The 26,785-nt window shown below is 39.0% G+C and overlaps 2 protein-coding genes across 3 annotated transcripts; both read left to right on the top strand.

Moving 5' to 3' along the window:
* The first annotated feature begins 4,126 nt into the window (after positions 1 to 4,126).
* On the top strand, positions 4,127 to 7,093 carry LOC117472340 (arrestin domain-containing protein 3-like). The gene is made up of 6 exons (XM_034117485.1): positions 4,127 to 4,497; positions 5,064 to 5,121; positions 5,203 to 5,350; positions 5,636 to 5,717; positions 5,834 to 6,090; positions 6,396 to 7,093. Exons 1-6 carry the CDS (start codon positions 4,242 to 4,244, stop codon positions 6,801 to 6,803), a joined length of 1,209 nt encoding a protein of 402 aa, XP_033973376.1. The 5' UTR covers positions 4,127 to 4,241; the 3' UTR covers positions 6,804 to 7,093.
* A 2,060-nt stretch (positions 7,094 to 9,153) lies between these two features.
* On the top strand, positions 9,154 to 22,840 carry LOC117472444. Of its 2 annotated transcripts, none has more exons than XM_034117618.1 (6): positions 9,154 to 9,263; positions 10,507 to 10,910; positions 11,105 to 11,261; positions 19,753 to 19,872; positions 20,940 to 21,030; positions 21,543 to 22,840. In XM_034117618.1, the coding sequence occupies exons 1-6, from the start codon at positions 9,212 to 9,214 to the stop codon at positions 21,736 to 21,738; spliced, it is 1,020 nt and encodes a 339-aa protein (XP_033973509.1). In that variant the 5' UTR covers positions 9,154 to 9,211; the 3' UTR covers positions 21,739 to 22,840. The 2 variants fall into 2 exon arrangements, with proteins under 2 accessions (XP_033973509.1, XP_033973508.1); XM_034117617.1 differs by having other exon boundaries at positions 21,540 to 22,840.
* Positions 22,841 to 26,785: the final 3,945 nt, after the last annotated feature.

The following is a 26,785-nucleotide window of genomic DNA, read 5'->3' as shown; positions in this document are numbered from 1 at the left end:
ATATAACAGTAATGATATAACATATGTCAGACACTGTTATTTTCAATCAATCCTAAAAGACAATGTGTTCAAACTGGCTTCACTCGCTTGAATTGCTCCTTTGAATGTAATTTTCCTCTGTGGTTTCCTACTCAACACATGTTTGTATTGTAATGCCACTCATATTTTATTTTTTATTGTATTTTAAGGTGACATTGAATGCTTTGAAAGGTGCCCTAAAATAAAGTGTATTATTGATCTTATATCTGTGCCTATATCACACTATTAATGTTCCTTATTTTAGGCTAGGTTAATCCTGGTGTCAATAGGGAAGATCTGCACTGTTCTCTACATAACATGTTCAGCAGAGCAGGTATTTCTCCTGCCAGATTTGGAACCCCCCCTATCATTTTGTCCAGGATGGTCATACACTCACCAAAATCACACTGGTGTTGCCTGTTCCCCTCTAGTTTGTGCTCGCAAAAGCATTTTACTCTGGGCCCAGCAGGTGAAAATCTAAAGAGGGGCTTCCATATCCGGCAGAGAAGGTATTGTAGCTGCCAGATTTGGAACCCCCCCTATCATTTTGTCCAGGATGGTCATAGACTCACCAAAATTACACTGGTGTTTGCTGTTCCCCTCTAGTTTGTGCTCACAAAAGCATGTTACTCTGGGACCAGACAGACAGACAGACAGACAGACAGACAGACAGACAGACAGACAGATAGATAGATATCATATATAGATAGATACTTCATTCATCCCAAATTGTGAAATGTGTGGAAACAAGTATAAACATAATAACATGAAATACAAATGAAAGCAATAGACAGGAATATATGCATATACAGTAGAAAGGACACGATGAATATTATAACATTTAATGTAGCCTTACTATGAAGGCTGACCTAAATACGGTGCTTTTCTACAGATTACTTTATTACTGCACTGGTAAGGTAAAATTAGGCCGATTAATAAAATGTGAAGTGCTTTGTAACTTTGACTGAATACACAAAAAACAATGAAGAAATAATTATCTCTGGGCTGCTTCGCTGCCAGCTGCTCCCCCGGGACCCGAAGTGGCGTAGCCTGTACTTCAACATCAATGCCTACGAAAGTGCTCGATATATGCTGTATTGAACCAATAAACTAACACAAACTAACTGTATCACCATAACATGATGATGATGATAAAGAATGCATCTAACGTTTCGCTGTTCATTATAATAAAAAAACAGAGCATTAAACAAGCCATCATGCTCTTACTTTGAAATCATGCGGAAATGTCGTCATCAGCAGGCCATCACGTGGTTTCCGAAAATAACCGAGTTACACGAGTAGATTTTAGCTGAGACCAGAGGAAAGTTTGTCTCAAAATTCCGTGTGTGTAAAAAGACGATCCACAAGCAGAAATTTGAGATCCACGAGCAGAGAGTTGAGATCCACAAGCGCATTTTTGGTCGACAAATACAAAATGGATTCACAAATGCCTGATCGAAAGTTGTAAATGTTAAAGAGATATTCACAGATCTTTTTTTTATTTGTGAACATATTTAGCGTATTTGCAGATCCGTTTTACATTTGCAAATTTATTTGTGAGTTTGCAAATCTTTTAAATGCATTTGTGGATTGTGTTTTACATTTCCAAATCACATATTTACACACAAATAATTTTTATGTTCACACAAATAATTATGAGACATATCTATGCCCATAGAAGTCACGCTCATACTTGCCAACCCTCCCGATTTTCGCGGGAGACTCCCGATTTCATTGCCCTCTCCCGGTTTCCTCCCGGGGTCATATTTCTCCCGCATTTCTCCCGATTTCTGACAAAATCAGATTTACTCAGGACTGTTTCCACTCGGACTTTAATACAGCTACACCATTGTTTGGTTTCCATGGTAGCGTAGCGCGCGCAACTGAAAGTCTGAGAGGGTGAGGAAGATAGTCACAGCAAACAGAGCAAGAATCGACAATTCTACCCTCTGCTCACTCCTTTCCTGTAAAATACAGGTCCAGCCTACACATATGGTGCTACAGGCCGCAAGGCAGTGCACTTACAACTACAATAAGCATGTTAATGTTAATCTAATACAGCTCCGGCGATCCACTAGCACCCCCCCCCCCGCGGTGGTTTTGGAAATGCTCCCGATTTCTGAGGACTCAAGGTTGGCAAGTATCACGCTGTGTGTGTCCGTCAGAAAACACGCTGTTAAAAAGTAGTTCCAGCAAACATCCACTGATAAACTGCGATGTTAACAACCTCATGATAACCTCATATTTTTTTTTCTTAGGATCGTACCTGTGGTTAGTCTAGAAAAAGGTAAATGTGTGCATTTTATTATAAAGTTGTGTATATTTACAGACTGTTGCAAAAACTAAGAAGCTTATAAACATCAGGTTTAAAACTAAAAGAGCTTTACAGAAAAAGTAACACAATGAAAGATGTTTGGAGTTTTATTTGAGTTATTAATTTACATTTTTTGTCTAAGAGATGCTGATTTGAAACCGTTGTTACATACAGTTACGGCATTTCCTGTTTCTGCCGGAGAGAGGGGAGTTTGTTCCAAAGCTTGCCGCTGTATTTACTCCCTCCATCTGACAGGAGGGAGCCTCGTTGAGCTGCGAGTGTCGCTACAGACGGAGTTCACTCCGTCACAGAGGGGTAGGGTCGAGGGAGTGGTTTGGGATTGGGCCGAAGAGAAGGGATTAGACGCCGCGGCAGACAGGGAGAATGAAAAAACATGGATACAAATCAAAGAAAACGAAAAAAAAAAAAGGTGGGGCCGAGAATGCAAGAGAAAAAAAGGTGAAGTCACTCGCAGGTGAAGCATATAAATGTAGCAAATGTACAGACCTTTTTGGCAGCAGCGCTGCTACAAGCACTATCATCAGCAGCTTAGAACAAGTGGAAGAAGATGAAGAGAATGATGAGGGCGCGAGTTCAGATATACAGCCAGCCTCCTGCGTTCATGATGAGGGACAGAGTTGAGCTGGTGGAAGAACCAGCTCAACTGGCACATACAACTGCAGGGCAAGAGCAAGAGGTGGGTGAGAATTATCCCTTGAACTCAGTGGCGTTTTCTCCTGGAGGCCAAAGGAAGCCAGGCTTCCCCTGTGTTTTTTGGATTGTAGTTAGAATTTTAATACATAAATAAAAACACTTCGTTTAGTTTCGGTAATTATTCTGTGCTGTGTGTTGCTGCCGGCCCATCTCTCCCCCATTCTCATTGAGTATTTTAAAAAGAGTGAAACAGCGCCCCTCTAGATGTTATGGTGAAACAGTAAATTGCACTCTCTGTTGCGAGAGGAGGGTAGCCGAAATTGGCTTCCCTTGAAAAAATTGAGGGATTGACCAATCAGATGAGGCTCACGTCATGCCCCTGCCAACCTGTGATTGGTCAGGGCCATGCTAAAGCCAATCCAGAGGCGGCTGGCTTCCCTTGCCTCAACTTCAATTTTCACTTATTCTCATTTTTAAACATTATGTATTTTCATTTAGTAATATTGTACAGTATATACAAACCTCTACACACTACAACAGCACATTTAAATATAATAAAAAAAAAAAAAAAATGGGTTTACTAGAATCAGATCTATAAAAAAAGGCCTTAGTACGTGTCCATGTACAATATAAAATAGATAAAAACAAAGGGAGACATAATTATCAAGTTCCAGTGTCTCTTTATGACCTCAAACACATTACCTGTGGCTGCCCATCACTTTCAATACCATTCTCTCAGGACCACTTCAAAACATATTACATCGAAATGTGCAATGCAAAATCTACCCACCATCACAAAAAGCAATATTTGAGATCAGTCGGTACAGATTATGAAATATAGCTTTCTTCTTGTTTTTTTCCAAATTGATTCCAGTTTTGTAATTTCACGAATACCATTTAAATAGCCTAATAATTATATAATTACTAATATTATTGAACCTATATTTTAAGATAACATTATTTATAGGGCAGTTAAGTGGTGTAAAACCTGTATATCTGATTGTGTATGTTGTTGTAATACTTGGTTTGTTTAACAGTATGTTGTATTAAAGGTTTCAACATCATGTGAGCCACACCTTTAGCACTGAAACCAGGGGAGGGAATTTAAACTGCGCCCATTTTCAGCCGCACAGTAACCCACACAATTTGTAGGCTACTATTGGCCAGTTTACAGATTCACTGAACACTATAAAACCCATAATCCCCTTCCTGTAGTCACACCTGTGATAAACAGAGCCCGTTTTACCGATCCAAAATGTCTCCGATTAAGGACTTCATTGTGACATACGAAGCTCCCAACGAGAAAGGATTTATTTCTCAAGGAGATACTATCGCAGGCACAGTCACTTTCACTTTGACTAAAGAAACCGAATTGAAGGTGCTGGTGGTGAAAGTCAAAGGGAACGCTCGTGTACACTGGACAGAGGGAACCGGAGATAGACGGAAATCGCGCACTGCGCACAGGAGATACCTCAAACTCAAAGAGTACTTAGTGCCAGAGAATGACAAAGGTAGGCAAAATAAATGCGTTGGCGTTTTGATTTTCGCAACTTTTCTCAACACTTGGATGTAATTGATGTTATTTTAATATTATGGGTGTTAGTTTGATAAGATAGATCTATGTGTTAGGGTTGATATATTGGCCTACCTGTATTGCTTTTAATATTGGTAATCTCTGCACTGGTTGCTTCTCATATGAATGATTTACCTGCAAATTACACTTCCATTACTTATATAGACAAGCTGTTTAAGAAAATATAAAAAAATGCTAATAGCCCTACTTTTTTTTCCATTGCTGACAATGACAGGTAGCCTAAACAATGCATATTGAATGAATGTTGTCTTATGTGTACCATATACTTTATTATGCTTTATATTTTATAAATCTACACATTTTGACCTACTGCAAATAAACAGAAATTGATAGGGCTGCACAGGAACTTCCTGGAACCACCCAAATCCCTCAATCTAATACGCATGCACAAAGTAGCCTAAATATGCTCTGCTGAGTAAATAAAGCCTCTGTCATTTGTCAGGTCTCTACAAAAAGTGTAAATCAATCTCACTTATTTTGCAGGCACTGCACTCCCAAAAGGGGCCAATTGCTTTAAGTTCAGGTTCACAATCCCACAGGAGTGAGTACACATTACTATCATATAGCATACTGTGTCATTGTTTGCTTTTGAACAATTACTGCATCTTGTTCTGTCTTACAGGGACATGCCGTCATCCTTTAAGGGGTATCATGGAAGAATTGTCTACATGCTTGAAGCAAAGATGTCCAGGAGCTGGCGTCCATCTTCTGTAGTCCAGAAAGAGCTCACGTTTGTGTCAAAGTGCTTGTCACACCCTGGCTCTGTAATGGTAAATGGAACCCTAATAAAACGTGCTATGAATTTGATCCACTATTTACACTTTCTAGAGGAGTTGTGTTTTAAACAGAATATGTCTGAATGAAGTCTGGAATGGAGAAAATTCAGTTATATATTATGGAGAGTTTTCCCATTATGATATATAACATTTGAGGAATCAGGATGGCCTAATCTAAAGGGAAACAGCAAGATACATTTTTCAACTGAATTTATAATTTCCACTGTATGAGGCATTCAGTTGATATGAAATCATGTTTGTCTGTATTATTTGTTCTAGTGTCCCCAGTCTGGTTCAGTGGAAAAAGACAAAGGAAAGGTCCAAATGTCTGCTACCGTTAACATGAAGGTTTGCTCTCCAGGTAAAATCACCAGCTTAATACAGTATGTAAACTGTATGTGTAATTGTTTTTTTGTGGTCATCTTATTTTACAAAGGAACATTTGCATAATCAGATGTTATGATTTGTTTTTGATAGGTGACACTTTAACTGTTGGTGCCAAAATCCGCAACTCTTCGTCCAAAAAATTGAAGCCCAAAGTCAGTTTACAGCAGAGAATAGTGTACCGTGCCGAAGCCTCCACTGATGTCAGCGACCTAAGTCTGTACAAAATGGAGGGGGACACTATCACATCGGGCTCAGAGGAAACTTTCTCATGCCAAGTGAAGATTCCTGGCGATGCACATTGCACCATCCAAAACTGTGAAATCCTCTCAGTTGAGCATTACGTCAAGGTGTGTAAAAGGTCCTGTTACACTTAATTAATTGCATTAATGACTTGCTTTTGTTTGCAAATATTGGTGGTAAAGCAAGTGGAGCACCGTCAATTATTGTCTAACATCACACAATTCAACAACATTAGAAATGTAAAACAACACACCAGCTTATGTATACATTTTTATAGTATAATCCAATAATAGTGTTTATAGTCAGTCAGACTGCATGATCAACTTAATTAATAGTTCCATAAATGTTTTTTTATTAAAAAAACTCTCTGATGTAGACTGATTTTACTTCTTGTTTTGTTTCCGTTTCCAAGGTGTACTTGGACATCAGCTTTGCCATTGACCCAGAAGTGAAGTTTCCACTGGTCATCATTCATTCAAGCTTGGCTGCCCTTCAATCTGGTCAGGCTGTGGGCCCTTATCCGGCTGGGTCTTTTGGGGCCCCAACTTACACCGACTTCCCTCCCCCTGCCTTCCCACCGGGACCCTACCCTGTACTTGCAGGCCCAGGTGCTTATGGGTACCCAGCACCAGATCCCAGTCAACATGCAAACATGACAAGTGGCTATAATAACCAGTGGCCACAACCTGCTGCTCCATATGGTTTTTCAAATGCTGCTCCACCTCCGTTTCAGCAGGGTACAGAACCTCCACCCTACATGTCCCTTTTCTCCCCTCCTCAGGACGACTTAGGTAGGACTGGGTCCGATTATAAAAACTAAGCTTCAAAAGGAAAACAACAAAACTAGTACAAAAAGACTAGCTATCTCAGTAAGAGTTGTTCTATTCTTCAGAGCTGTATATGTGAAAAACAATTGCATTCGTAAAGAGTGTGTTCTGATCTACAGTAGAGCCAAAATAACCTGTTTTGTGTGTTTGTAACTGGGGTGGGGTGCTGCTATCTTTATCTTTGACTGTCCCTTTCAGAAACCAGACTTATGTTTAAATATTTCAAATGTACTCCTGCACTAAATGTCAAGCTAATATCAGCAATAAAGCATTTTAACTTTAACCATTGTGGGACTGCAGCATTTGTTCAGTCGTTGATGGTGATTTTCCATTTGTTTCATGCAAAAAGGGAAGTTCTGTATCAAACGATAAAGGAAGCTCACATACATTGGACAGACAAAAGGGGTGAGATCATACAGTGCGCACAAAACATACTTCAGACTGATTCACTGAAATGGTTGGCCATATGTATGTGTTGGCCTTTGATTTACTTTCTCATATGAACACTAGACACTTTGTCCAAATCAATTATTTAAATGCTGTTTAAAAAATATGGCTATTGTTTTCTTCCGCATTCGACTACAAGTAAGTACAATACCCAGTATTGAGAAGTTTTGTTTTGAAACATTTTAACTTAGCCATGTTGGTTTTCAAAAAGCTGACTTTTCAAAAATCATTTTTGAGTTATCTGTTCTGGTTTACAGTCAACAAATTATTGTAAGGGTTACAGGAAAACAGGAAATTCCAGTTTTATGTTGGCATTTCAATGGCCTTGACTGTTAAATGTTATTGACTTCCATTTTGTTGTATTTCATATTTATTTATTATCGTTATCTCCCTTAAGGAGGGGATGCCCTAGGAAGTTGTTGTTACCAGTTTATGACCGGGCAACTCTCGGTCAGAGATAGTTATTGTTGTGGGACACCTGGAACACATCCTTCTTGAGATGTAGATGACCCCGAGCCATAAGCGATAACAAATGTGATTCAGTTTCCCCAGCTGTTTAGTCTATCTATTGAAGAATGTTGATTATTACACTCTGAACTAGTTAAAACCTCGAGCTACAGGAGGGTTCTTCAGAATTGATTGTGGCATCTCAACCGTGTGGTCAACTCGTGGCCCGTGATATGTCTTGTGAATTCTCCACCCGAAGCTCCAAATAAACCGTCAGTGTTTGCCATCAAAGCTCCAGCTCTCCTCGTGTCTCTCTTTGAGTCCTGACTCCAATTACTTCAGAAGTTTCCCCCACACACTGAATGTGTTTATTTGGATAAAGGTTTACCACATGCTCTGTGGTGCATCATTAAAGAGAAAAACATCATGTGACCATGCCGCCCTGAAAGCTGTCCCATTCCTCAGTTACAAATGGGCAATCCTATTCAGCCTGGGACAATGTTTTTTACGTATAACAGATTTATGCTCTTAAATCTAATTGGTAGTCCATGGAGTTGTAGCACACTGGTTTAAACACATTTAATTCCTGCCATAGTGGAAAACAAGGAATGTCTATGAGTTGTGTTAGTTGTTGATCTAAAAAAGGACAGTAACAGAATATGCAAAACAGCAACATAATTTGCATAAACAGTGGAAAACAGGAATGTATTTTTTCATCTCAAAACCTTGTCACAGTGAAAGAGTAGAAATAGAAATGGGCAATCAAAGTTATCTTTGGAAAAATACTCAGAGCCTGTAGGCTACTTAAGTAAAACTACTAATACCACACTTTAAAAATAATTTAATACAAGTAAAAGTATTTAGGTAGATTTTACTTAAAAGTACACAAGTTCTATCAGCCAAGTGAACTCAAGTATCAAAAGTAAAAGTACAGATTTTGCAGGATGGGTCTTCTAAAAAATGTTGTATTATTATATTATTCTGTTTTTATTTTTAGAAAATACTTATTAGAGTTTTTAATGCTGTAATTTGACATTTTGGATACTTTGCAGTGGTATATAACATATGTAATTTGTATAAAAAGTACCCACTACAAGAGTCAAATAAATGTAGTGTACAAAATACGATATTTGTTTTTGAGATGTAGTAGAAGTTTAAAGTAGCATAACATTTGTTCCAAAGTTCCCCAAACTACACTTCAGTACAGTACTTGAGTAAATGTACTTAGTTACATTCCACCAGAGCGTAAACAATGCATTCTCCCTGGACAATAACAGTGTATTTCAAAGGAATTCTGCATGTCCCCCAAAGACTGAGATGTCCCTCTGAAGAGTTATGAGGAGGAAGGAACGGATCCTCTATGCATCTATCCAAGTGATGGATGCATACAGGGAGGGTGCATAAACCTTTGTTCCCGCCCACTTGCACTTGCTACTGTTGCTGAATAGATGCAGGCTGTATTTCCACTGAATACCCCAAACTATCTGTGCCTGTGATCGCCATCGCCATGGGAAGAATGCTGCTGTGTGTCCATTTGCTCGTCTTCGTAATTTACAAAGGTAATGTTACGAAAGTTAACCTTTAGCTTGCAGGTACTACTGAACTTTTAAACAGTTAGTTGTGTGATTTCTAGATTACTAAACCGAGAAGAAAGCGATTCCAATCCAAGGAAAAGGGTCATTTTCACCTGCTGTCGAAATAGTTGCGTAGTGTTTATCGTGTCAACACTTCCCAAGTCTGAGCTAACGTTAGCTAGCTAGAGTTATCTTTGTTGACAAAAACTTAACCCGTTTAGTCAACGTTAAATCGTCTCTCCTGTATCTTTCAGAAGAAGAATGTAGTGATGTAAGTGAGCTAAGAGTGGATTTATCGCTACTTAAATACATGGGGAAATGTTGTGTTGAAGTAGGCCAGAGGTAGAAGAAGTAGGACTCTACTACTAATGTGTTTATCACAGCTCGTACAGGTGCAGCCAGTTTCATTTACTTTGTATGTTGCAGGGTAGCTTGTGAATGTTCCTCCGGGTAAAGTCTTGATTATATTTCCTATCAATAATCGAAATATGTAAGGTAACTAAAGGTGTAACGACAATGTAGTGGACTAAAAGTACATGATTTACCTCTGAATTGTAGTGGGGTAGAACTAATAAGTAGAAAGAACAAATAAAAATACTTAACTAAAGTACACGTTTCTAAAAATGTTACTTAAGTACTTAGTTACTTAAAGGTCCCATGTCATGGCCATTTCTACTGATCATAATTCCATTGTTGAGATGTACTAGAATAGATTTATATTGTGCAATTTTCCAAACTCACATTGGTTTCTCATACAGCATCTCTGTATAGTATGTGTATTCACTCTCTGTCCTAAACGGCTTGTTGGAGCTCCTGCTCCAAGAAGCAAAGACGATTTAACTTCAATTTACTAGCTCTTAAAATGTGGCTTTACATCCCCCCTGTTGGGACCATGCATGTTCCTCGTGTCCCCTTTTCAAGACTTAATAAGTATTTGACAACTCACTAGCATATTATGCGAAATATAAACAGAAAGTTCACCTCAGAGATGTTATGCCATTTTAAGATCTTACCTGTGAGGTACTGGGTTTGTACAAAGTAACAATATCAGATATATCTTGCCTATAATTATCAGATTTTCTTTCTTAATTAAAAAATGTAGCCTAGGTTAATTTGACAATTGTAAACCTAGCCTAGCTCCCTCCCCAAATACAATGGCTGAGAGGTAAACTATATGAGTTGTAATACTATTTTAAACAATGCTTTTTGTTTAATGTCCCTTCCACAGAGGCGTCTGGCTTGAAAATTCAGAACAAGCTGCTGGGTAAATGTCTGCAGGTTCAGGAAGGATCTTCGGGAGGGAGAGTATCTCTGGGTGAATGCAGCCCATTTTCAGCCTTACAGGAATGGCGCTGGCTCCCACAGAGCCAGGCTCTAAGCAACCACCACACCGGGGAGTGTCTGACTGCACCTGGAGAGCAGTATGAAGGTGTGCGCCTGCAGTCCTGCATCTTTCACGCTGAAAGTGGTGAAGCTGCTGCTGGAGAGGCAGTGGAGGATATAGGCAGAGAGGCAAGCAACCAGGCGTGGTCCTGTTCCAAGAGGGGCCACCTCACTTTGATGGGGAAGGGGCTGCACCTGAGTGCCACACAAGAATCCACTTTGGTCTTTCTTTCAAGGGAACATAAGCAGGTAAGAATGGTATAACAGGAGGAGGACCTGCTCCATGAGACATAACATCTGATGTTAGTACATTAATCATATTACTTATTGCAAATTGGGAAGAAATATTGATATTTTATAACAAACCCTCTGTATACCAAGAGATTAAACCTAAAATATGTCTAATCCAGCCCGATTTTTTTCTACCTCGTCTTATTTACAAGCCTGGCAGCAGGTGGCGGACACTTGACAACCAGACATTGTGCAAAGGGAGAGACAGCAAACACAACCAACACCAATTTCACCACAACCTGGGGAAATCATTGGAACACAGGATTGTTCCAAGTGCCATGTCTGATATACGCAGACAGGCTGAACCATGTAAGGACCTAAAAGTATTTCACTAACAGTAGTTTAGTGTGTTGTCTTCTAACATTATGTGACTGATAAAAGTGGCAAAAAGCTCCGTAAAGAGATAACCAGTGGCTAGATAAAACCCTCCTTTGTTACTAATTTTGTAACTAGGCTACTTGACACTATTTTCAATTATATGAGCTCAATGCCAGAGTTTCCGTTAGCCGGTAATTACCGGACTATGACCGGTAAAATATGCTGAAGATGTCAAATCTAAATCTCTCTCAAAATGTCGCTTATTGTTTAGGTGTCCATTGATACGCAGGCAATCATATCATTAGCTAGAACTAGCTAGATCTGATCGATATGGACATAAACGCGAGTGAAGTCTAATCGGACAGGAGAGAGAGATCAGAGATCAGCTGCTGCTGACGGAGACACGCAGCTCTGCATGATCACCTGCAGCTCCGCCCACTTTGATGGACCGGTGAGCGGAGCAAAACACACAATTCAAGTTAGATCATCACACTTAGCTATTTCTAAACTAGTTATAAATATGTTTATTTTTACGGTCGGGTCACTCATTACTGGATCAGCCAGCTGCATGAGACGGATACTGACGGGCTGTCAGGAGAGGGGGAGGAAAAGAGAGGCTCCGTTTATTATTCTTATATTATTATATAGAGTCGTTATCAATTTGTTTAAAAGCTCAATAAATAACAAAGAAGACCTTTGACCGGCACTTCTCTCATTTTGTCCGGAAGATTTCAACTTTAACGGACATGTTGACCGGCGAAAAAAGATTCTAACGGAAACTCTGTTCAAAGCGTATAAATACTCTCTAGCTAGCCTTTGTAATCAGTCATGCCAGTATGATTTACTGAAAGAATTAATAGAAAAAAACAGTAGATTTGTTTTGTTTGTCTGGATGCAAATCAGTGACCATTTCCAAACTTGGTGGTGCATTCAATTATTATGTCAAAACTCAAAGTAAACACTACATTTGAAAAGGATAATACATTTAGTAATTGTTCTTGCATTGAAAAGGTTGCTGTTCCTCAAAGCTTATTCTTCTCTTTTATTTATTCAGCGAGGGCTTTCACTTAATGGAGGGCAGAGCGCTCTTTCAGCAACGCCCTTATCACATTCGCATAGTTCACATACACACCTGGAAGCTACCCAATACAGCCACAGTCTGATCTGATGGCCACTGAGCAGAAGCCTTTCCAGGATTCCCCTCTTCCCATTCATTTTGATGGGTTACTTTTGTCAAAGTTTTTAAACATTTGCAAGTTTTAACCATTTTGCACAATGATTAGCATTTAAACAAATGTGTGCAAACAGTAGTCCATGGGCACAAACATTCAAACTACACATACCTTTTTGTCACTGGGGCGGAAAGGTAGGCAGGACCGAAACAGTATGAAAGAGGGAAGGCAGGTACAGTATAAGAGTGTAACAAAAGGCAACCTTGATTAAATAAAAAGATGGTACAAAATAAACACAAAAAAACTGGAGGAGCAGGTTAGGTCAAACAAAAAGAAAACTAGCAACCAACCGGGAAGACTCAGAAGACACAGGAGGGTAGACGAGGGAAATCTAGAACATGCCGACAAGAGACTAGGAACCACACCAAGGAAACAACAACTGAAAGAGAACACTGGGGGAAGACAGGCCTAAATACACACAAGACAATCACCAAAACAAGACACAGCTGGGGAGGGGAGATCACACACAGGGGCAGCAGGTGAACATAATCAGGGGCCGGAAGAAGGAAGTGAAGTTGGAGACGCGTGGCAGAAAGTTCACAGAGAATCGGAAATTCGGATACATACAGAAACGGTAGCATTGGATTGTTATTTTGGCGGATTTGCATAAACTGTACATTGAGTGTTTCATCATGTCAACCAGCTCAGATGGTAGCCAAAGAAACAATATGGAATGGATGATAGCCAAAGCTGCGAAGAAGAAAAGATCTTTGAGAGAAAGAGATAGTTCAGTAAGAGCTCGAAGTTGGTCGGATTGGTCGGGTGAAGCAGACGAGGATAAGCAAAACAAAAAATCAAGAGTCAGTCAAAATGACAGTCAAGCAATGTTGAATAAAGAAATAGAACGCGAGTGGAAAGTGGTAATAGAATTCAATCAGGATGGTGGGCATTACCACCCGATTAAACTTACCAAAGCAATTGAAAAAGAGATTGGAAAAATTAAATTTGCTAAATTCATGAACAATAAGCGGGTATTGATACATGCCAATAACAAACAGCAGCAGGAAAAGATTCTGGGAATGAACTCACTGAATGGGGAGAAAATGAAGGCGCATGTTCCAGGAGCAATGGCAAAACTGAGAGGAGTAATCTCAGGAGTACCATTGGACATGTCAATGGAAGATGTGAAAAGTGAATTAAAAGGAGGCAAAATAGTGGAAGTCACAAGGCTTAAAAGCAAACGGGATGGTACACTCAAAGAAACATTATCAGTTCTCATTCAGTTTGAGAGAATCTTACCTAAGGCAGTACAAATGGGATATTTGAACTTCATGGTTAGGGAGTACATCCCCAAACCTCTCAGGTGCTACGCATGTCAACGAATGGGGCACACAGCGCAGCAGTGTAAAGGACAGCTAAGGTGTGCGAGATGCGGAGGAAAACATGAGTATGGAAAATGTGAAAAGGATGCAAAGGTTAAATGTTGTAACTGCGGAGGAGATCACAGTGCTGCGTTTGGAGGTTGTGAAGTGCAGAGAGAGGCCAGAGAGGTGCAGAGAGTTAAGATTACAAACAAAGTTTCATACGCAGAAGCAATAAAGAAAGTAAGGGGAACAGTAACAATCAATAAGAACCCTAGTGGAATGGAGCAGAGCATTACAATACAAAATGTCAGGAACACACCAAAAAGTAATCTTCAAATCCAACCCCACAGCGCCACCAAGAGTAAAGAGGATGATGATGTTTTAGGAGTGAAAAAGGTGAATTTTGTGGTATTTATATGCCATACTGTAAATGTTGCATTACAGTTAAAAAAGAAAAGTGATAGAATCAAAGCCATTGTGGAGGCAGCTGGAAAATTCCTTGACATGAAAGATATTAAAGCAGATCAGATACATGCAATGCTAACTATAAATGGAGCTGGGGGAAATGAAAATCAGGATGAGGGTTAGATCCTTAATCATGGTGCTGCACATACTACAGTGGAACGCAAGAAGCCTCATAGCTAATGGTCAAGAATTCAAGAAATATATATATGATCTAGAGCAGGGGTTTTCAAAGTGTGGGAAGGTGAGCCTCCCCTCAAAGAATATAAGAACAGCCGCGCCCCCCCTCCCAATTATTATTGCTATTATTATTATTATTATTGTTGTTGCTATAATGCAGGGGTATTATTATCCAGTGGAATGCCCTTACCTACTGGCCTAGTTAAATCAAAGTGGTTACTTATTTTTGTCTGGGCAGTGTAGTTTTACACACCATCTTATTTGACTTTCTCAGGGCAGAGCCCCACAAAGAAAAAAATATATGTACACACGTAAGGTCATCATCTTAACAGTTTTTAATGCTCGAGTCATCCGTGCCTATTACAGCTGAATGCGGCGATTACCATCTTGTTCAGCAAAACGCCTCACAAACGTATTAACATCCAAAGCTTTAGTGCGTTTTGATTCAATGCTGAGCACAGCCAAACTTGACAGTCTCTTCTCTGTCATTGTAGACCGCAAATACCTTATTCCTTCCGTGTACTTGGGTCCGAATGCTTCTCGTTTTCTGCCGCCCGTTCAAATGAAATCGCCGCCAATCACATTTCCTCGCTCGCGCCAGGGTTACAAGGCTCGCGTCTTGTGCTGCATTCACTTGCACTCGGACATCAGGGATTTTCTCTGATAAATGTCCGATGAGCCACAACTTTTATTTCAAAACAAAGCTGCCAACTGGGGTGGCCAGACGCTGTCTCCTCTCTCACTTTAGGTAACTTCACTAAAAATCGATCCATGTTGCCGCTCGCATAAAGTTAGCTGAAGTTAACGAGCTAGATTTCATTGTTTCTCTTTATCTTTTTCTCACGCTGCGCCTCCCCTGAAGCTCTCTGGCGCCCCCCAGGGGAGGCGCGCCTCACACTTTGAAAACCGCTGATCTAGAGGTAGTCCCTGAGGTAATATGTGTGCAAGAAACCTGGTTACGACCTCAATTAGACTTTGTCATTCCAGGATTTAGCTGTATAAGGCATGATAGAGATAATAATCAAAATGGTGGAGGGTGTGCCACGTTTCTCAAAGATGGTGTGGCATATAGGGAGGTGCAATCTCCTGATGATATAGAGTGTATTATAGTGGAAATCTGCAACCCTAGGAAACAAGATAACATTAGGATAATCAATTTATACAACCCATGTAAAAATCTAACCACTGATATATTTAAAGAAATAGCAGGCAATAAACATAGGAAGGAAGTTTGGTGTGGTGATTTCAATGCACACAACAGTCTATGGGGCAGCAACCATACAGACAGTAACGGAAATATAGTGGAAGAAATGCTGGAGGAAAGAACACTAGTATGCCTTAATGATGGACATGGCACAAGAGTAGATGTACACAGGGGGAAAGTATCATGCCTGGATCTGACATTAGTGTCAAACTGTTTGGTTCATACATGCGAATGGTTTGTTTTGAATAAATCCACAGTAGGAAGTGACCATTATCCAGTGCTTACTAAAATGAATACTAATGTATATATACAGGAAGGAGGTGCAATAACCAGGTGGTGCTTTGCTAAAGCTGATTGGGGGAAATTTAGGATATGGTGTGAGGAGTCGGTACACCTGCTAACATCAGAGGGAAGCATAGAGGTCATTACAAGCCAAATAACGCAACATATTCTAAATGCAGCAGAGAACAGTATACCCAAAACAACAACCAAGGGTAGGAAGAAAGTGGTGGAATGAGGAATGCAGCAGGGCTATTAAAGAGCGAAATAATGCATTTAGAGAATTAAAGAAAAACATGACACAAAATAATGTTATAGAGTTTCAAAGGAAAAGGGCAGCTGCTCGAAGGACAATCAAATACACAAAAAAAAAGAACATGGAGAGAATTTTGTTCTACCATTGGCAGAGGAGTAAAATTAGGTGATGTCTGGTCCATGTTTAAGCGGATGAGTGGGAAAAGGAAATCCATTAAAATTCCAGCTTTGGTTGATGGGGAGAGGCTGGCAGTGACAGATAAAGAGAAGGCAGACATGTTAGGAAGGGCACTTGCAGCAGTACATAGCGGGGAACATCTCAGTGATATTCATAGGCAGCAAAAACAGCAGTTACTAGCAGAGAATGAAAACGTGAAGGAGAAGAGACAGGATAATAGGTCAGCTCTTGATGTGGAATTTACAATGTCAGAACTCAAAATAGCCTTACAAGGTACAGGTTATACAGCCCCAGGACAAGACCAGCTATGCTATGCTATGTTTAGACAGTTACCTATGGAAACTATGACAATGGTGCTGAGTCTTTTCAATAAAATCTGGAAAGAAGGAGATATGCCAAGTTTGTGGAAAACAGCAGTCGTGCTACCATTCAATAAGCCAGGGAAAGATACAGCTAACCCTAGTAACTACAGACCAATAGCTCTTACATCACACCTATGTAAATGGATGGAAAAGATCATTGTCCGTAGGCTCTCACATATACTGGAGCAGAAAGGGCTGCTGAGTAGTTTTCAGAGCGGATTTCGTAAAGGGCGGTCCACAATAGATGCATTAGTAAGAGTGAGTAATGATGTGGAAAAAACATTGAAAATGAAAGAGATAATGGCAATAGTGTACTTTGACATTGAAAAGGCGTATGACTGTATGTGGAGGGATGGGTTACTGATCAAATTGAGTAGAATGGGTATTGGAGGGAGAATGTACAATTGGGTAAGGGCCTTTTTAACAGACAGGACATTTAGAGTAAAGGTTGGAGCAGATATTTCCAACTTTTTTGAAATAGAAAATGGTATTCCCCAAGGGAGTGCAGTCAGTCCAATATTATTTAACATCATGATTAATGATATATTTACATGTTTAGACACATGCATCCAATCGGCTCTATACGCAGATGATGGGGCTATTTGGATGAGGGGAAGAAATGCCCCATACGTAATAGAGAATATAGCTAGAGCGATTAAACAAGTGGAGAGGTGGTCATATAACTGGGGATTCAAAATGTCAGAAAGCAAGTCATGCTACATGGTATTTACAAACAAACGCAAGATTGATGGCCAACAGCTAACACTATATGATCGTCCAATGACAAAGGTGAATGAGTTCAAATACCTAGGACTGTGGTTTGATAGCAAATATACGTGAAAAATGCATGTTAATCAAGTGGAAACAAAATGCAAAAAAGTATTAAATTTATTGCGAGCTGTAGCTGGATGCAACTGGGACGCAGACAAACAAGCATTAATAGATATTTACAGATCAATTATGAGGTCCACAATAGATTATGGTTGTATAGTGTATGGAGCAGCAGCAAAAACATCGCTTTTAAAAATTGATAGAATACAATATAAAGCATTGCGGCTGTGTATTGGAGCGATAAAGTCATCCCCTATCAATGCAGTTCTGATAGAAGCAGGAGAGACACCTCTGGAGATCAGAAGAGAGAAACTTGCTCTGTCATACTGGGTCAGGCTACAAGGAAGTGGAGAAGAAAATATTTCAAACAGAATATTACAGGATTGCTGGGAATATGCAAATTTCCAGGGACGTGGGTTTGGCTGGACGAGTAAGGAGAGAACGAGGGCATATGGAGTGGAGAATATCAAGTTTGCTAAAGCAACCCCATTTAGTAGTGTTCCCCCATGGCTTTTCCCAGAAGCTAAAATAGATATGAGTATTGTAGAAAGGAAAAAAGAGTGGCAAGTAAATGAAGTGGGAATTAAAACAAGTATGTATCTGAATGAAAAGTATTACAATTGCCTACAAATTTACACAGATGGTTCTAAGAACAAGGAAGAGTGTGTTGGAGTTGGTATATACATCCCAGAATTTAAAATATCTATTTCAAAAAGAGCGTCTGATCAATTATCAGTGTACACAGCAGAAATGCTGGCAGTAATAATAGGATTACAGTGGGTTGAAGAGGTCAGACCAGATAGGGTGGTGATGTGCACAGATTCATTGTCCATATTACAAAGCATACAATCAACAAGAACTGCCAGAGAAGACATTCTCATAGAACTGAATCATAGCCTGTTAAGACTGCACAGAGGCGGCATAGATCTGCAGTTCTGCTGGGTGCCTGCACATGAGGGGGTTAAAGGGAACGAGTGTGCTGATAAATTAGCAAAAAGTGCACTACAAAAGGAAATCACATTACCAGTTCAACTTGGAAAAGGAGAAGGAAAAGCAGTAATTAAGAAAAAAGGGATGGAGGTCTGGCAGAAAAGGTGGGAGAAAGACCAGAAAGGCAAAGAATATCACAAAGTACAAAAGACAATTACAATTCATATTTATAAAGAAAGAAACAGAAGGGAGGAAATCACGATCGCTAGACTCAGAATAAATCACACAGCATTGAATGGTACTCTGTATATCATGGGGAAAAGTGACAGTGACAAGTGTGGGAACTGTGGAGTAAAAGAAGATGTAGAACATATCTTGATACATTGTGACATCTATAAAGCTGAAAGAGAAAAACTAAAGGCTAAAGTTTTAGAGGCAGAGAGGGAATGGAGTGTGATTGGTGTTTTGGGAACAAAAGGAGAGGGAGTGAGAGCTACCAGAAAGGCACTGTTTACATTCTTGAGTGAAACTGGGGTAGGAAAAAGAATTTAACATTAGGTCAGGAAAGAACATAGGTTTTTTTTTTTTTTTTTTTTTTTTAATTTATTTCATGTTTTTTTTAATTTTTTTTTTTTTAATTTATTTTGATTAGATCATAGGTTAAAGAGTTGGTATGATATGATGATTCATACTCATGTACAGTAGGTGGCGGTATGCACCTTTTAAGTTGTTTGCAATCCGCCAAAAAACGAAGAGAAGAAGAAGAAGAAGAACATAATCAGGCCCAGGAAGGCAAACACAGGAAGTAAAACCAGACAAGACACATAGAGGAAATACATTTCCAAATAAAACAGGAATCTATAAACACAAAAACTAAGCTCATGACACTTTCTAAAAGATATTCCATGTTCTATATCTGATATCTGATGTTTTTTGCCATGGCCTCTAGATTTTTATTACAAAATGCCTACTTGTAGCCTAAGGATCTGATTTATTCACCAGACTCTTGACTGATCAATATTTCCCTAATGGAAGGCAGCTAGACAGGCCATGAATTTGCATCATTGAAATGTGATCCATCTTGTTTTTACATCAAGCTGGTCCTGGATTAACTGACTTCTGTCTCACTAATAAAGATGGACAGACACTACTGTAGCTTCTTTGGTCAAAAGGCATATCAATTCAACCTAGGATGTTCAGTTTTAGTCCTTGATTTTAGTTGAGTTGATTCGTTGTAACATGTTCCCTTTTTTCTCCACTTCCAGTTGAAGGTTTAATGGCCGTTGAGGTCTCGCAAACATATCCTGTAATGGATGTGCCTCATTCATCCCTGAGCACCAAATCTCCTGAAGATCCCACCATGATTTTCTTTAGTATGGACTATGGTAAGTTCGGTAACACATCATTTAATGTAGGCTGACATAGAAGCATAGAAGTAACTGAAGTCATTAGTCCATTTAGCTGAGGAAGGTTTCCAACTGGGTGAAATGCATGATAAAAGCCATTCAAATTATCTAAATGTCAAGGAAAAGGTGCATCAATGCTACCTTTCCTATGTCCTTTAGCAATAGGAACTCTGGACCATCCTTTACCAAAGAAAATAACATGATGCTGGCTAGCTGTTTAATTACACTATTGCTAGATTGAAACATCCTTCTTAGGAAATGTGATTTTTATTTTGGACAGGAATCAGAATCAAGTTTATTGCCAGGTACGATAAAACATACAAGGAATTTGCTTTAGTGTCTGGTGGTGCAAATGTTAACGATATAAGAAAAATAAGTTGCAATAGTAGGTCAAACATATGACAATAATATAAACGAGTATTTTTAAGAAACTGTTTAGCATTAAAAAAGAATAAAGACAAGTATTTCATTTTAAACATACAAATAACCTTAAAAGCTTAAAAAACTAAAACACAGAGCTGAGCATGAACATGGCTCCCAATATCTTCACATGATGTGTATTAATGTAATGCATAATGTTTGTGGGGTGGATAAACAGTCACTCTCAGTGGGGGTCCCGGTCCTTGTTGATGAGGCGGTAGCAGAGGGGAAGAAACTGTTCAAGTGACGAGAGGTTCAGGTCCTGATGGAGTTATTACTTCTTTTTTTAATTGTATAGCATTCAATTGTCTGTGTTATAAATAAAGTTGCTTGGAAACATAGGCTGTCACATTATGTTAGTGCAGTCTGATTCTCTTAGCACTGAAGTTGTCATTTCCTTCTTCAGTAAATGTGTAGTTGTTTTTCACCTCTAGGTGGAGATGGATGACTGTTGATTTGAGAGCAGAGTTTATAGTGGGTGTGTTGCAGTCTTTGTAAAGGAGTTTCAATGGGCTTTTATTTGCAGGGTCAGAGTCTTGACATAAATGTTAACAAATGCATAAACAATACAATGTGGGTTGTGTAAAATGAATGATGTGTGGCTTGGTCTTTGTACATGTATACAGGAATGGGCTGGAAGATAACCATGTTGGTACTAAGCTCTTTGGCTCTGGTCCTGGGGACTCTCATTCTTATCCTTAATGTTTACTCCAATAGGTGAGTGCTAAACACACACACACACACACACACACACACACACACACACACACACACACACACACACACACACACACACAGCGCACACAAGGGATTTTATCAAATGCATATTGATTTACTTTTGAAATGCTAACTTGATAATTAATCAGTAAACCAACATAACATAAATGTATTTTATTTTTGCTTATCCATTAATAATTAAATGGTCAAATAGAAAACATTTGACCTGTAACAGTTTCTCTGAAGCTAGAATTGCTTGTTTATTTCTATTTTCACGTCATTGTAGGTCAGATACATTGGTCTCTATAGACATTTTAGGGTAATAAAACAAATATATAAATGATACTCAATGATTAATCATATCATATATGCCAATAATAATAGTACACATAAGACATTGACAAACATTGGATAGAATAAATAGGGCAATATATTTCAAAGAGCTCTGGTACAAAGCCACATGTTTTACCGCCGCCAACTTTCTGCCCTTTTCTGTCTTGCTGTGCCAGAAGGAAGAAGGTGGTGTGTGTTTTGAAGTCATACACACCGAGGCCAGAGGCGAGTGTCCCTGGGTCCCCGGTGCTCAGTGAAAGAGCCCCGCTGACCCAGCATGCAATGCGGTTCCCACACTCCACCCCGACTTTACAACGAGGAGAAATCCTGATTGAGTGGAAGGATGGCACTGTTACTCCACTGTACGAAGCCTGAACGTTGGACTGCAAATAATGTTTAACATGGTTCTGTCGGTGCAAGCAAGCATTGTTTCTCATGCAACTTTATTATCTTCTGAATGTATCTGAAAGGGTTAAAAGAAAAGAGAATATTTTCTCAGAATGTTGGCATCCAAATGGAATTAAACAAAATGTTTCATAAAATGTCAAGTCAAAGGATCAGTATCGGACCATTTCTGTGATACTTGCCAAAAGGAAGATAAAAGCTGCTATGAAGCCGCCAGAAAAGAGTTGGACTGTCAGATTTGAAAAAGACCTAACTTCTGCTGATTTAAGAGATAGCTTATTGGATGAAATAAATGTAAATTAGTTTTTAAGCAAACCATTGTTTGTATGCTTAATAAAACTACAACTCAAGCACTTAACAAAGTAACCAATAGCTTAGGCCTTTAGTTGGAATAATACTAAGGAAAGTTATTTTAGTTTGTTGCATATATGAAGATTTGAACACTTGAGTTACTTCAGGTGTCACTTTGGCTCCTGAGACTCAAACCCTTCATTTTAGGAATTGGGGTTTTACAGGAAAGTGTAATGACCATTGTGTTGCAAGAAAGTTGTTTTCAGAACAGAATTAAGTATTATTTAGCTTGTACTTTATATCATAAATATATAGTTATTGAGATTTTTCAGAAAAAAATCATAACCTAGTTTACATAAGTAAGGACACTAGACTGGCAGCATAATCCTGTACTGGAATGCACTAAAGTGTTAAAGGGGGGGTACTTAATACTAAAATTGCCTTTGACCGCCACTCAAGGTCCACTTGAGCTTATCCTTACTACACTTTCATCATCAGCAGAAGAAGTTGGCTCTGTAGTCATGAAGATGTATTTAACTTGCCATTATTCGGAGCACTTTTGGGGTTTTGCATCCTTAAAAGTCCACTGTGAAGATTGTTGATAAAGTTGAAAGCACCAGAACCAGCTTTTGAGTGGAGATTGTTTCGTCAACTATCATTTAATTTTGCATTTTATATGGCTACCTGGCAGACCACTAATTTGCGGCAAATATATTCGTTATTTTTTTACTAAAAAAGTATTTTCATATTGTAAACATATCTAATAAAATCATTTAGATGACTTGTGCTGTTTTTATGACTACATAGTATGTGATGTTTTATCTTCTTCTGTGTTTGTTGTATATCAGCCAAATCATTCCCATAGTAGTTTAATATCATCATCTTGAGTTAGGAGGAAAGGGAATGGTTGCTGGCAAAAGCACCATTTGTAATAATTTCATCAGACTGTCTGTGGGCTGCAGTAATCCCAGTTAAACTAATTAAATTGATGATGTTGATGAGGCTTCCAGGGAACATGGCATTCCCTGTGGCACGGAAACCTCCCAGCAGGAAGAGTGTGTTTACAGCAGTAAACCAAAGGCTGTTATACGGTTGTTTTCCTGGGAGAGGCCTCTGTGTTGTTTGGTAGGTGAAGCACATCCCTCCAATTTAATAAGAAATGAGGTAAACGTGTTTGGACAAAACTGCCAGAAGAAGAGCTTGTTCTACATGATTCTGTTAAAAGTGCATTAGCGAGCAGTTCTCTTCTCCTCTGGTATATGTGCTTTTAATGGACATTTTTGTACACTCAACCTGGAGCTTGACACCCCGTTTCCCCTGCTGATAGTGTTTGTACTAATGAGAGGGCTCAACGTTTAATGAACAGCACACAGCACCCTGGAAATGAAATGGCATCCCACACCCTCCCAAACCACATCCACATGCCTGATGCCTAGAAAAAAAACAAGGTTACTTTGTTTCTTTCTTTAATTTATTTTTGCAAACGAATCATTTAGCTTTCACACAAATCATATTTGTTTTGATTGGCCAGTAAATGTTATCAGGGAATTAGATTCATCATACTTTATACTTTTAAATTGTGTTATGTTGAGTTCTGCATGATAATAGCACGACAGACCACTCGCCATGAAACACAATGTCGCTGTAAGTCCAATGGACACGGTCCAATCGTCCCCCAATCTTCACTTGTATATCACCGGTCCATGCCTCAACAGCTCTACGCCAAATCTGAGATCTCACCATATGCCGTTTCCATGGAAACGCATCCCTCGCCATAAAAGACGATGTCGCTATAACTCCTATGAAAATGTCCAAAAAGTGCTCAAACTTCACATGTGTGCTAACAGTCCAGCCGTGAAGACATCTACGGGACATGCCGTTGCCATGGCAACACAATGCCCGCCATGAAACACGGTTTTCTCATAACTTCAGTGAAAATGCTCCAAATGGCCCAAAACTTCACAGGTTTGGTAACGATGCTGCCATCAACGCATCTAAGCATATTATGGGATGTCATCAAATGCCGTTGGCATGGCGACAGATCATTCGCCATCAAGTTAGTTCAAAAGTTTGCAGTTCAAATATTCTGCTGCTTTTCCAAGCCTTTTTACTTTCTTTTCTTCTCTCATCACACATTCAAGCCCCCAGTGTTCATGTATCATTTCAATCTAAATTCTTCACTTTCTTCTTACACATTACATTTCAGCATAGCAATGCAGCGTCAGCTTTTCAGCATAAAGCATTCCCACTAGCAATTTCTTCAGGAATTGCATTCTCTAGTTTTATGTTTCTGTTGCGTAATACAGCTCTTTGGATTTAAAAATAAACAATGCCAATGAGGGCACCTTTCAGCTCCACTATCATTTGACTGCTAGGTGTTTACATACATTGCACGAAGAGTGTTAGCACTGTAACCCTATCATTGTCCTTCTCTGCAATGGACTGCAGTGTCAAAACAATTTGGATCACGTCAACACCCTCAAACTCCCTTAAAGCTGAAAGTCAACCCATGTGAGTGCTGGAGCCCAGAAAAAGTGACTGTTTCACCTTCCAAGTACTGAGGCTGATCTTTATGTGCACTAACATGTTTTGTTTGCAGGTGAGGCAGAAGAGGATGGGAGTGATACCTGTGTGAATAAGGGGTGTGTGAGAGAGGACTGACTCAGCACTCTGTATACAATCATATTTCCTGTTTCACAGTCTCCAAACAATGGTTTGCTCAAATTTGCAAAACTATCCTTGTAAACTTTTTTGAGATGTTTCTGCTTGTTCCTGGGAATTTGAACTAGCATTGCTAAAGTGATTCAAGCTTTAAAGTTATAGAATAGCACTAATTTGTCTGTATTCCTTTCCTTTTTGTTTTTGTTTACCTCAAGTAAATGTTTTCTTTGGGAGAAAAGTAGTTTCGTAGAGACTGGAGACTAACCACACCCTGCTCATCCCTAAGGATCATACCACAAGACAGTTATTAGATGAAGCAGAATGTTTTTTTACCTCAATCTCCATATGACCGTTTAAAAAAGTATAGTGTTTTCTATATAAATACCAGCCAGCGAGAAACAGTAGAAAAAAAGCTCTTTACATTGGGAAGTGGTGTGGACAACATTTTAGTTTGAGACTTAGAGGAAAGGGGATCAACAGGAGGAAGGAACAGAAGCAACCTTAAACAGATGTGTTCTAAGGACTCAGAGATTTCTGAGCTTCCTCTACCTCTAAGCATTGCATGGTGGACACTCTTCAATTCATTTCCAAATTCCAGAACAGAAAATGCTAAAATCTTTGGAGCGTGTGTTATTTGTTTTTGTTGAATCAGTTTTCAACACATACATAGATTGACACTCACTAAATAATACACATTTCACCCACACTTGAGCATTATTTCTGTTACACAGTAGCAAAGGTTGTAACTAAAAATTAAATGTCGCTTTGAGCAAGCTTTTTGGAAGTCTAGTCTGAAATTAATACAAATATTTTAGAACCCCAATTATAGCGTAAATCTGCTAATGGTTTACATACCTCCTTTCCACTAATGGACTAATTAAATGCAGTCTCATTTTGTAGGATTGTTGGACAGCCTATTCTTAGTTTGGCTGCAATTGCACATTGCATTCGATAATGAGGGTAGTTTATGTCAAATAATAGGAACCAATTCAAACATTTAGTGAAGAAGTGTTCTGAATAAATTATTGTTGGTCCAAAAAAAATCCGTAAAATGCATTTTATTCTGCACTGCATAGTTTAGAAGTTATGAATATGTCATGTGGATTATTGTGACCATCCATGCCAGAAGGATTTATTACATTTTTATTAAATGCTGCTAACAGACAGAGAAATTGACCAAAAACAAAACATTCTTTGTGCAGGTTTAATATAAAATGTTGCATTGTTCAAGCACCACCTAAGTTTTGATTCATTTTGATATGTTTCGGGTTTATTAATTAGCAAAAAGTTGAGAAAAACTACTCACAAGAGCTTGAAAGACAGACAATTGATACTTTAAAAATATGAAAATGCACCTACCACACAGTATGGATCAGTTTATTTTGTTGTGTGTGAATGTGAAAGATATATAATTTATAGTACTTTTCACCATGTTTAACAACAGAGCATTTAACAATAAAGTGTCTTTGTGTATTTCTCAGCATGTGACTATTGTTGGCAGAGGTATGAAGGGTCCATTCACTGCATCACAGGTTGTGTCTGTCTATTGTAAATCTGGCTGACACAAGGTTGAATTCTCCCAAAAAGATTCTAAATGGATAGGAATGAATCAAGTCCCTCATAGTTCCCGTTTTGATGTCGCTGTTTATTTTCTGGATTCACTGCAGCTTCACAAAACTGTCCACACATGGCCGGCACATGGTACTAACTCTTCCCTCAGGTGTTTTATGTGATGTATAAAAAAAACAGACCATTAGAGTCCAAGCCTGAACCAGACATACAACTGTGTGAGATACATTTTATTGCTCTGTAAAGATATATGGTGAAAGTTGTTTGAACTTCCTAGGGCCATTCACCTTATTAAGTAACTTTTTTTTCCTGTCTTTCTGTCGTTCTTTCTTTGTAAACCAGACATTGTGATAAGAAGGTGAGAAAGCTGATGTTTATCTCACATCTATCAGCTTGTTTTTCCTGTGAAAGTGTGTTATGCAATGCATCACCGTGTTTTTCCTGTGAAAGTGTGTTATGCAATGCTGAAATAAAGCCAGTTGCAAATATTTTGAGA

Source organism: Trematomus bernacchii, unplaced genomic scaffold, assembly GCF_902827165.1.
Source record: "Trematomus bernacchii unplaced genomic scaffold, fTreBer1.1, whole genome shotgun sequence".
Classification (NCBI taxonomy): Eukaryota; Metazoa; Chordata; class Actinopteri; order Perciformes; family Nototheniidae; genus Trematomus; species Trematomus bernacchii.
Note: the sequence above shows the minus strand (reverse complement) of the source record. Positions and strands in the feature narration are given on the sequence as shown.